This window comes from Megascapheus bottae, chromosome X (assembly GCF_031878675.1).
Source record: "Megascapheus bottae isolate mThoBot1 chromosome X, mThoBot2.hap1, whole genome shotgun sequence".
Lineage (NCBI taxonomy): Eukaryota > Metazoa > Chordata > Mammalia > Rodentia > Geomyidae > Megascapheus > Megascapheus bottae.
In genome coordinates, this window is record NC_143547.1 from 48283772 (window position 1) to 48296336 (window position 12565).

At 45.8% G+C, this 12565-nt stretch overlaps 1 protein-coding gene across 1 annotated transcript in view; it reads right to left on the reverse strand.

The window, feature by feature from the left end:
• Window positions 1-3970: 3970 nt before the first annotated feature.
• The window catches only part of Slc16a2 (solute carrier family 16 member 2), a 107569-nt gene continuing 98974 nt past the window's right edge, over window positions 3971-12565 (reverse strand). The window contains exons 5-6 of the mRNA XM_090327063.1: window positions 8288-8516; window positions 3971-6607 (exon numbers count right to left, since the gene is read on the reverse strand). Coding sequence (XP_090183189.1) covers window positions 6387-6607; window positions 8288-8516 — 450 coding nt within the window. The 3' untranslated portion in view covers window positions 3971-6386. The remainder of the gene's footprint in view (window positions 6608-8287; window positions 8517-12565) is intronic.

Below are 12565 nucleotides of genomic sequence, written 5' to 3' on the forward strand. Positions count from 1 at the left end.
TGGCTGATTTAGTTCAAAAAGTCTAGTAAGTTAGTTAGGGCTTGAGACATCTATAGAATATCTTGCCGTGGCTTGGCGAGGTGAGAATAGATAGTGGCAAACGCAAGATTGTTTCAAAAGTCTCTATTGTAGAAGATAGAATGTCTGCCTCCATGCTTCCTAGTCTTTCATACTTTAGTTGGGGTGTGTGTATCCGGAGGATAAACTGACTAGAGAATTAGTTTCAGTTCTACGGGGCCCATAACGACTCAGCAGATCATCTCTGGTCTACAAGCCCACAATGACTCAGTAGATCTTTTCAGGTGTACACACAATGATTCAGCAGGTCTTCTCTGATTAGTCAGCCATCCTACACCTAATTTGCATACGATCTACCAATCAGAGCACCTCGTAGGGTATAAAAAACCGTACCCCATACAGAAGCAGCCACCGGGTGCAGCCCAGAGGAAGAAGCCATCTGTCCGGCTACTAGTTCAGGTGCAGAAGCAGAGGAAGCCACGGGCTAAGCACAGAAGTCATCGCCCGGGCTAACATGGAAGAAGCCAGAGCCAGTGCCGAACAATAAGCTGCTGAAGCCGGCACTTGCAGGCTTCATTTCTTTCTTTTTTCCTTTTCTTATTTTTTCAGTTAAATGAGCTGCAACACTTGGCAGGCAGTGCCGTCTGCCTTTGATCTCCAACACTATGGCGGTACAGTTGCCTACTAGGTAGCAATATTGGTACAAAATTCGAGATGGTGCATAACACGCTGAAGCTGAGGTGAATACTTGGGACTTATATGAGCGGCAACACTGGCAGGCAAAATCACTTGCTGCTGAGCTGCAACACTTAGCTGGTGCCACCTGTGAAAATGGCAAGGTTTCAACCCATCCTTCCCAGTCGTTCATAATTGTAGTTGGGATCTGGTTTTGTGTGTGTGTGTGTGTGTGTGTGTGTGTGTGTGTGTGTGTGTGTGTGTGTGTGTGTGTGTGTATACACATGTGGTTCTTAGAATGAAGGTTGGATATGGAGATCATTCCTGTTCCAAGCTCCTTGTTCCTGTGGGCCTCTAGTGGGCACTGGGGAATGCTGCTTGAGAACTCAAGGCTGAATGAGTGCATAGGGCAGGGCAGTTGAGCTGTGTTAAGGACAGACCTGCAGCTGCTGCTTTTTCCATCTGACAGGCCCAGCCAGGGGGAGGTCGGGTCCTACTGTCTTTTTCTGCTCTTTCTGAGTGACTTGAATAGCAGAGACAGGTGTTTTATACAGCATGACCTACCTTTGTTATATGACCTGTCAAATGGAGACCTGCAAAGGGGTTAGGATTCCTGACATATCAAGACCATCCCACCAACATATGTGTGCACATGCATAGCTTGTGTGACTAGAGACAGACAGGTAGGATCCTAGCACCATCACCACTCTCACTTGCTGTTGCCTGTTCCCAGTTGGTCCTAAATTGGGGCTCAGGACCCCAGAGGCTTGAGTCAGCAGGGTATCCTTGCTCATGTAGCAGAAACCTGGCTTTTGGGAATCTCTGGACCAGGATGCACAACAGATGTCAGCTCATGGGTTCTACTGGCTTGGGTAGGCAGGAAAGCAGTCTGGTTTGGCTGGGCCATGTCTCCTCTTCCCTCCCCCCCCCCAATCTGTACTCAGCTGTGACACTTGTTAGATGTGAGCCATCAGCTAATTTTATCCTGCTTGGGCTCAGCAGGAAACCGACACCGAGGCGCGTAGTTCTTCCGGGCGACTCTGGCCTGCGGGAGGCCAAGCTTGGGGAGAATGGGAGGGGTCGAGCTGCTGGCATCTCAGTAGGGGCCCCTCTCCTGCTCTTGTCCAGCACCATAAACAACTGAGTTTGGTTACCGAAGTCAGTACATTCCAGGCCACAGGGGCCCAGAGAAGGAAAATGTAACGGGAAAAGTTAGTATACATTCCTTCTTGTGTTCTTCACTTTGTTGCTAATTTTGTTTCTTTTATTTCTGAAGTTTCTGTTCCTGGGTTTTAGCAAAGTACTTGAGACACAGCAGGTCAATAAAAGAAAAGAAATATTACTGATGTGACATGAAAACCAGGCATGAGGCTCTCTGGTGACCACTTAAGAGAGCTGAAAGGCAGGAATTCAAGGGCCTTTACCACACAGCCTCCTTAATGATTGGTGAAGCTACATGCCCAATTCTTTTCCTTGTTCCTTAAGGGTCTCTGCTGCATTAAAATTTATTCAAATTTCAAAACTTGCATCAAGCATTTTTTTTGCCTGTCCTGGGGCTTGAACTCAAGGCCTGGGCACTTTCCTTGGACACTTTTTGCGCAAGGCTATCACTCTGCCACTTGAGCCACAGTGCCACTTTTGGCTTTTTCTGTGTATGTGGTTCCAGGGAGTCGAACTCAGGGCTTTGTGTATGCTAGGTGAGCACTCTACCACTAGGCCATGCTCCCGGCCCCAGCTTCAAGCATTTTTGCTCTAACTGGCACCCACCCTTTCCAACTCCAGCTGTCAGACACTAGGGGAGTGGTGGGGGAGTAATTCTTGTCAGAGGGCCTGCTCTACTACTGTGAAGTGGCAGGGAACTGATGGTTCCCTTTGTAGACATGAAAAGGCCCTAGAGGAAAGCATATGCTCGTAAAAATTATGGGAGTCCATAGCTTTGAAATCTAATGATCCTGAGTGATCAAACACAGACTGAGCCCTGGGGGGTACTGGAGAAGGGACTGAGGGGGCAGCAGATCTTGGGTGGGAGAGCCTGGGGCCTGGCAGCGGGACAGAGTAATTAGCTTCAGTGGGAGGAGGAGGCCTATAGCCGGAGGGTGTTTGCACTCAACTGGAAGAAACAACAATAGCCAAGAGCTGGGTGGCAAGCTATATTCTCCAAAGGAAACCAGCCCCTCTTTGTCCCTGGGCACCCCATTGAGTGGCCAGAAGTTGCTGGGAGTAGAAAGGCACTTGGTGAAACCAGAGTGCCCAGGTCTTGAGTTCAAGCCCCACAACTAACAACAACAACAACAACAACAACAATTTACATAACAGTGTAGAGTGCTTGGGAGAGAGAATAAAATAGGTGTGTGGGTTGAGAGTGAGTATAGCTGTAAAGTTTTTTCTCAGCTTTTATTTTTTGCCCAGAGCTGGTTCTGCTGATACTTTTTGAAAATAGACGTTTCTGTGCAATTGATAAATGTTCTTTCTCCATCCTAGGGGACAAGTTTCCTCATCTATAAAACAAGGGGTTTGGGCTGAATCACCAGTCCATTACTCGAGTTCACATCTTGTCTTTTTCGGTGTAAACTTGTAGCAATCAATTCCTATTTCCAAGCCTCAGTTTTTCTAGTTAAATTCAATGCAGAGTATGGATACAGAGGACTCTTAAGGTTACCCATAGCTTTGTCATTTATTTTTGCCAGTCCTAGGGCTTGAAGTCAGGGCCTGAGCACTGTCGTTGGGCTTGAGTCACAGTATGGCTTTCAGCTTTTTCTATGTATGTAGTACTGAGGGATCAAACGTGGGTCTTCATGCATGCTAGGCAAGCACTCTACCACTAGGCCAAACTCCTAGCCCCCACAGCTTTGTGATTCTTATAGGATTGTGTAACCCAGCTACATCAATCCCTTCAAGTGCCCCAGCAATAGCATAAAAGTGGAGAGAGAAGGGGTTGAACTGAGTTATTGCTAAAGTCTTTGCCCATTTTCAGTGTAGCACATGTCTAGTAAGGTGGTAGCCTGGCCTTCCAGAGGCCTCCCCTCCAACTCAGCCAGTAACCATGTTTTCATTGTGTCAAGTAACCATGTTTCTACTTCAGAGCTCCCGAAGTAGTCAATCTCAAACAGTCCGCTCAACCCCAAATCTCCTTATAGCTTGTCTCTGTTCTCACAGAGAGCACAAACCCTGGCAGAAATCTGATTTGGAATGAGAATTCTGTTCTGACGCCAAACTTCCTGCTGTTATCCAGATTAAGATTATTTCACCCTCATAAGCAAGATACATACCAAAACCAAACATTTAGGTCTGTTTATTTTTGTTCCAAACCCCTTGAGGATTTAAATATCCCAGGTCTTAAGCTCCGAAATTTTGTTCGTTCTCCTAGATTTAACTGTGGTGCACAAGTCTGCATCCTACTCTAAATATAATACTGTGCTGCTTAGACCAACCAGCATTCTCTCCAAAAGCACACAAGCCCACACATGCACACACACACACACACACACACACACACATGTAGAAGTAAATTGACACCTTGCCAATGGTACATGACACCTGAATGGGCATATTTGGGACCTGTAAATGTCTTTCCTTTATCTGGAGAGAAGTAGGTGACAGCCTGATCCTTAAGAGCTATCTAGCCATGAGCAACAAGAGACCCTGCAGCACCACCCTCCAGTGACTTGGTGGGGGTAAGTCAGGGAAGAATGGAAACAGGGGCATTGTTGCTTCAGTATTTTCAGTGGCCTCTCCTGGGAGTTACTGGGAGCCTGGGGCCCAGCTTCTCCTGTTCTACTGCTGTTAGAGCTGACAGGCTAGTAACTCGGCCCCTTCCTGCCCACTGAGCCAAGAACCAGTGGGTTTTCCTTTGAGTAGCTGATAAGAGCTGGACTAGGACCAGTGGAAGGGGGCTCAGGCCTTTTGCCTTGAATGAAACCATCAGAGGCCAACCATACCCCCAGCTGCCTGTTTGTAACGGAAAAACTCATGTGTGGGGACCATTGTCTTCTTCGGTGCCCCTCAGGTCAACCTCATCCTTCCAGCCCTGGGATGACCCTGGCTTGGGGTGGCAAGCTACTGTTGGCTCCAAATAACAGCCAAAGATGCCTGGCAAAAAGATAATGGAAGGTTGGGTGACAGGAACAAAATAGACAAAGGCCCAGAGAGGGGGAGAAAAAGACACAAAGACAGAGTGAGGAGAGAGGCTGAGCTCCTAATGAGGTGAGCTGTGCTAGCTGGACACAGCCTGGTAGTGCCCTGTGCCTCCAGCCAGGGGCACTTGGAATGCTCTTCAGTAAGACTGTTGCCCAGAGCCTGGGTATAGGGAAGCATCTGGCACCAACTTCACAAGGATTAAAATGGGCCGGAGTCTGCCTCTCCTGGCACCTTTAATGCCCACTAAGAGTGTCCCAGAATGTCCATCATGGGGGACACACTGGGTGGTAAAGGCTAGGGTGACTTCTCCTTCCTAAAAGAAGCTGTCCAACCCTGTGTGTATGTGTGTGTGTGTGTGTGCGTGTGTGCGTGTGTGTGTGTGTGTAGCTGCTGTCTATACCAGTTGGGGATCCAGGCGCAGAATGAGTTTTTTTGCCCCCTAAAACAGTTCATTTCCTTGGCCTGGACCAGGTGGGAAAATTGAGCTGTCATGGAAATTGAGAGATGGTCCTTACCCATGTCAATAACCATTGCCCCTCCCCTACCATGTCAGCACACTGTCATCAGTCCTCCTCTGCCTGCTGAGATGAAAGGAAGTTTCTTCACATTTTGACATAATGGATACAAAGATGGGGAGCTGGGAAGGTCTCCTGATTTATGTATTGGCTTAGGAAATCCATAAAGATCTGTGAATGAAATATGGAACTCTGTGAGGGTTGAGGTCTCTTCCCTGTGTGATATTCTATTTTTCCAGTCTATGATTGTATCAGTTTGAGCCAAAAAGTGAGATGTGACTCAGCCTGAGATAAGTGGAATTAATGCTAGTGTTAGGGGTGGACTGGGCCAAGATGAGGTTGATTGGCCCATGCTCTGGGTCCTTCCTTTCTCCAAGCACCTATGGATCTATGACGGTCATAAAAAGAAATAGAGGGGGAAGAGGATGAAGAGAAGGCAGTAGAGGAAAAATAAAAGGCAGGGAAGAGAGAAGCAGATTGTCAACCAATCAGATCATGGGGACGCTGCCTGTACACAGCTCTCGGGAAGTCACTGGCCTCAAGAATGTGAGGCTAAACAAGACTTCTTGTTTCTTTCATCCTTTCCTATCCCCAGGTGGCTCCCAATGGCAAAAAAATTCCTCAGCATACAGAGGCATGGGTCTCCCCAATAGGCTCCTGGGGACACAGTAGCACCTTTTGGCAGTTGATTTTAGTGGGTGATTAACAAGCTGGAGCCAGAGGTCCAATCCTCCTCCCCCTGGGGATTAAAAAGTATATGGAGAGAATCCCAAAGCCAGAGGGTGATCCCAATCTTTCCCAGGAGGTTGGAGTGGGGATAGGGAAGAAGGGCCCTGGCAAGTTTAAAGGCATTCACAGGGAAAATTTGGTTAATGAGTTTGAAACACCTAGACCTTTGGCTCCAAGGGGATGGTCATGTGGCTGAAATGCTGTGTGCACAGGTTTGGGAACAAGTGTGCTGGTGGCAAAGATGTAAATGCTGAGCAGGGTGGGATGAAGGGAAAGGGCTGGAGGGGAGCACACAATGGCAAGGAAGAGGCATTAAATTGGTTCCTCAGGGGTAGGAGAGCCGGGTAGCAGCTCTCCATTGGGATCTGGATCGTGGGCCAACATCTTATCCTTGCTGGAATCCCTCTGCTCCTTCTTGAACATCCTTTGATGCATCAGAGGGACGAAAAAGAGGATGACAGCTCCAATGATAGGGGGCACACCAGCAAAGTAGAAGGCCACATGGTAGTCACCAAAGCAGTTGTGAAGGAGGCCTGAAACAGTTAAGAGACACACGTCAAGTTCAGCTCTGCCCTGCCATTCGAAGGGTCTCTTCTAGAAGCCATCCTAGTGCCTATCTAGAGAGCCTAGGCCTGTGTTGCGTTGACTCAGATGCCCACTCAGTGTCAATGCAGGTGGCTTCCCTCTACAATTAATGAGGCTACCAGCCCTTAGGGTGAATGAATACTTATTAGGAGAGAAGCTTTCATCAAGCTACAGGTATCTTCTTGTCACTTCTAGGGATGGAATTGGGAAGGAACTAGTTTAAAAGACCTCCACATAAGATGACTAAACCTTTGAGTGCTTGTCTAGCATGCACGAAGACCTGGGTTCAATTCCTCGGTACCACATAATACAAAAAGCCAGAAGTGGTGCTGTGGCTCAAGTGGTAGAGCTATAGCCTTGAGAAATCCCAAGGACAGTGCTCAGGCCCTGAGTTCAAGGCCCAGGACTGGCAAAAAAAGATGACTAAATCTTGTGTTGGTTCACAGTGATTTTCTTCACTCTCACTCCCTCCCTTCATACTGTACTGATGGAAAAATTCAGTGGAGTTCCTGATTGCTTTTTCTCTGAAGTTCTGAATGCCCTAAGAAGTTGTATGTGCATACCTTTCTTCCAGTTACAGATAGTCTTCCCCTGAGTTTTCCAGACTGCTCTTAGCATGTATATGGATGGCATAGGATGCCAGGCCTCTCATGCTCGCCTCCAGAAGCTAGTGTGAGATATGTCATATGGCAGGCTCTTGGAATGTTGTTTACTCAGGACGTGAGAAAGATAGAAAGAGTTGTAGGTTCTGGGGCTCGAGATAGAGGCTTCCTTTATACCACAGACATTGTGGTTGTTACACAAGAGCCTTCAGTGAAAGGTTTGCCAATGTTGCATGGTGCCCTTACAAAATCTTGTGCACAAATGGCATTAAAGGAGTTTTTGTTGAATTAGCTCATTTGTTAAACCAACGGAATCGAATACACGAGTCAGTGCTTACAGTGGATCCATTTTAAAGGAAATAAAGTTCTTTTTTAATTGTTTTTTCTTTCTTATATTCTCTGAGGTACCAACAATGCCATTTTGGGTGAGTGAAGAGAGACATTGGGAATGTTGAGAGATGGGAAGTCAGCATCCTGGCACTGCCTGCTACCTGCTGGAAGTAAGCATCAACAGTTCAGTCCTGCGATGTTTCCCTAATGAAGTCTCTTCTACAGCTCAGTTCGAAAGCCAGTGGAGATGGGAGTGGGAAAGATATTGCTCAGCATTTTGGGTTTTTTTCCCCTTTTTTCTTTTTGCCAGTCCTGGAGATGGAACTCTGAGCCTGAGCTTGATCTCTGAGCTTTTGTGCTTGAGGTTAGTAATCTACTACTTGAGCCACAGCTCCACTTCTGTCTTTTTCTGTGATGAACTGGAGATAAGAGTCTTATGGACTTTCCTGCCAGGGCTGGCCAGCTTCAAACTGTGGGCGTTAGATTTCAGCCTCCTGAGTAGCTAGGATTAACAGGTGTGAGCCACCAGTGCCCAGCTATCATTCAGGTTTTTTTTTTAAAAAACCAGGGTTTATTCTTACTATTATTTACCCAACTACCTTAAAATGATCATTTGCCTTTGAACAATGTAAGAGAACATTGGATCAAAGCTGGCCATGGCGAAGTACACTTGTAATCCCTGGCAATCGGACTCACCTGCAATGGGAGGCCCAGCAATCATTGGCAGAGCCATCATGCCCAGGAGGTAGCCAATGGCCTGTGAGGCCTGCATCGGACCCACCAGCTCAAAAGCAATGGGAGCCATGATGGTGATAAAGAAACCATCACACAGGCCCAGGAAGAGACAGACAACGATGAGGCCTCCAAAGTCCCGGCATAGGGGAATCATCATAGACATCAGGCCCAAGAGCAGGAATGAGAGAACCTGGAAGAGTAAACACCTTAAGTCATGTTATTGTGGCCAGCCCAAACCACATAGCAAATGACATCTTCATTGCTACCATCAATAAAATAAGGCACTGGGAAGGATGTCAACAGGGAGAGAAGTTGAAGTCCTGCACTAAAGGGTTCAGTTTTTAAGAGATCCCCTACTTAACTGAATCAAGCAGGCTTTTTTAAGGCAGAAATGATCCTCAGGCCCCTTGTACTGCATCCTGAACTCAAGAGAGAAATTGCTGTTTCCAATGCAGTATCTGGCTGTCCCAGGAATGGGAGTCTGGGACTGGGCCTTGTTGGTGTGCTTTGATGCAAGTAAGCTATGGGGGAAAGACAGGGGAGTTGGTGAGGAAAGATTGCCTGATGATTCCAAGGGGGCTGCAATGGAAGGTGCTGATACCTAAATTGGGGGGAGGAGCCAGTGCTCATTTTTGTTGGTTAGAGAAAACATTTTGGCATGAGAGGGACCTTTGGGAGATTTACCCAGGTTCCTTGTGTTTTAAAGTATAGAGACATATCACCCATTGCAGGCATCAGGCTCTGAGAGCCCATGGATTAAACTAACCATGCTGGGAATGCAATGAAGTGGCCTTTCAGGGGGATCAAACCACTAGCAGGGTGTCTAGAGTCTAAAAACCAGCACAGGAACACTGACTAGCTCCTGAGCTTGATTTAGCCTGAGCAAAATGACTTTAAAACAAAAGAATCAAAAGAATATGCCTTTCCAGAGGCATCCCTGCGGACTCGCCCCGTCACAACACGGAGAACGACCACAGCTGTTTTTTTTTAAATTATTAAGGTCATATGCAACCCATGTGTATGAGCAGAGAAAGATGCCTTGACCTCCAGCTCTCTTCAGCCTACATAGCCAGGTTATCCCAGGACCAGGGCTACAACTTGATCTGTTTACTAAGAGATTCATGAATTTGTCCAATAAGCAATCCAACATACCCAGGAAGGAACATATCAAATTTGTTTCATCTAAAAAATTTCTGCATTGTTGCTCACAGTGATTTTATTAGGATGACCAGCTGTTTTTTTAATGATAATGCCACCTGAGGCCATCTCTTGGTTAGCAGACCTTTGAACTTTACCCAGGCTGCTTTGAAGTAGTGAAACAGAAGGTAGCCAGCTTTTCCTCTATGAGATTCACATACAACTATGAGATAAAACCAGACCTACCTATCAACCTAGCTCATTATGGTAATTAGGAGTTAACACCATTACATAACACAAAGGATCCATTAACTGATTTTAATCAGCTATAATTGCTACTTATTGTATCTAGTTATCTCTTAGCATCCTCCAAGAGGCCTTGCTAAGGTTTGGAACTTTTAAATGTCTCCTGGAAAGGGAAAACAGGCTCTATTAGGGAGTAGGTACCAGTAGGAGGGGGAAGGTAAATGGAAAGAGAGAATGGGGAAGAATATAGGTGAACTATTTTATGTACAATGAAACCTGTTGAAATTGTTTTAAGGGAAGAGGTGAGGTGAGGGAGAAGGATGAAAGTGGTGAGGTTGATGAGGTACATTGTTTGCATGCATGGAAATGTCTAACTAAAACCCTCTGTTGTACAACTAATACATGATAATTTTTTTTGCCAGTCCTGAAGCTTGAGCTCAGGGCCTGGGCACTGTCCCCGAGCTTCTTTAGCTCAAGGTTAGCACTCTACCACTTGAGTCACAGCACCACTTCCAGCTTTTTCTGTTTATGTGATACTGAAGAACCAAACCCAGGGTTTCATGCATGCTAGGAAAGCACTCCATCACTAAGCCACATTCCCAGCCCATGGTAATACTATTTTTAAAGTCTCTCTTGGAACTGAGAATCTGGTCTCAAAAACTGCCTCAAAGTGAGGCTATGCTACAGGTTGGTCACCTTTTTCCTTTCCAGCAGTTTGTACAGGGGTGAGATGCCAGCCACCTGTGCTTGTCTTTACTCCTAGTAGGAACTGAGGGGCTAGTGAATGGCTCTTCAGAACCTGAGGCTATGTACTCATCTTTGTTCCCCTTGGCTTGTGCATCTGACCTAGAGAGGAAAGGAGGGAAATTCCTGTGACCAAGGATTTCAAGAAACCAAAAAGAAAGGAGAAGTTCACCCTTTGTCTTGTTCTCTTGGCATAAGACACAGGATTTGTAAAAATAAGGGAGTTGGACTACACCAGTGAAAAGGTTTCAGGTACAATAGTTTAAGATTATTTTTATACTATTCTGAATGGTAAAATTGGGTCAAATGAGAGTAAGGAAAAGGTGGCAGGAAGATCAGGTGGGTGGGGAAAGTGAGCAGAAGCCCTGAGTCCTAGCCTGGTGCATTGTCTAAATAGCTATATGCCGCCCTGACCCTTTTTTTTTAAAAAAAGAATTTATTAACATTGATTTTTACATCATATTTTCAAATGACATGTTTAACAAATGAGTGTTCAAGAAGTGAATCTCTATATACAATCACTGGCACTTAGTTTTTAGAACATAATCAAAATTAGGCTAAGGGTTTGTATATCACAGATACATATTAATTTATGAAATAAAACATTATGTCTATAGAGTCATAGGTTTTTACGTCTATCTAGCTATGTTTATATTTCCAATACCATGTCCATAGCATTGGGTATGCAGATATTGAGTCCTCGCTCTTGTACTGTTTGGATCTAATAGCCACATATTATCGATACCACGCACCTTTTGTTCCTTTGGTCTTGACTTGTCTCACTCAACATGATTCGCTCTAGATTCATCCACTTCCTTGTGAATGCCATTATTTTATCTTGTCTGTTGGCTATATATATATATATATATATCATATTTTCTGTATCCATTTATCTACAGTAGGTCATCTGGATTGTTTCCATCGCCTCACCCTGACCCTTTTAACTCCCACTGTACAGGCTGGGCAGGGGCTGCTGCCTCTCCTTAAGATAAAGTTCTGGCCCAGTGCCAGATCCCCAGTGCAGAACCCTTTAGCATCTTGGAGCAGCTAATACTGGCAGGAAAGATCTATGGGGTGGGGATGGAAGTGGGGGTGGCTATGAAAGAGCCTGAGAGAGCACATATACTCCTATGGAAAGTCATCCAGATAAAAGCACTTACTGGTATTTGCACAGGAATTCAAACTTTCACAATTAGGTTCTCTCAATCATAAGCTTCTTAATTGGACCTTCATTAAAGTCTGTGTTGGCTCTGTCATGCATCACTTAGACAAAGGTGGACTATGAAAAGAGCATTACACAGGAGTTCAGCTGGGTCTTCACTGCTCTGCTACACCTCCAGGTAAGCCCAGCCACAAGAGGAACAAGCACGAGCCAGGAGGTCAGTGTGCTGATCTTGCTGTCAGATAGAGGAAGACTGACAACTCAGACAGAACCCAGTCACAGAGAAGGTGGCCACTGGATCCACCATGTGTCTAATGGTACACAACATGAGAAAACCTGTAGCTGCTTCCAAAGGACCTTGCCACACCTGAGACAGAAAAGTATTTTCATTACACAATGAAGACTAGAGAAGGGAAGTCAAGTTGAGTCTTTGCTGGGATCTTGTTGGTGTGTACTGATAGTGGATAGTATATGAGAACCAGTATTTGATGTCAAATAGCTCTAAAAATATGAGAAGTAATGGATGGACCTGTACCTACAGGAGAGAAACACTGACCTACAGAATGCTAGAAGTGCCTAAGACCCCCTGAGACGATGTAATGTAGTAGTGAAAATCAGTCCATACTGAGGCAGCATTGACTTTCTGGCCCCAGAGTCCTATTTGCAGAAAGGAACTTCCAGTCAAATCTAGGTACCACTGACTCACACCTGTAACCCTAGTGACTCAGCAAGCTGAGATCTGATGATCCTGGTTCAATTGGCCTATGCAGAAAAGCATGTGATACTCTTTTATCCAATTAGACACCAAAAAGCTTGTAGTGGAGTTGGGGGCTCAAGTGGTAGAGTGCTAGCCTTGAGTTAAAAAACAAAAAAAGCGGGGCCGGGAGTTTGGCCTAGTGGTAGAGTGCTTGCCTAGCATGCACGAAGACCCAGGTTCAATTCCTCAGTAT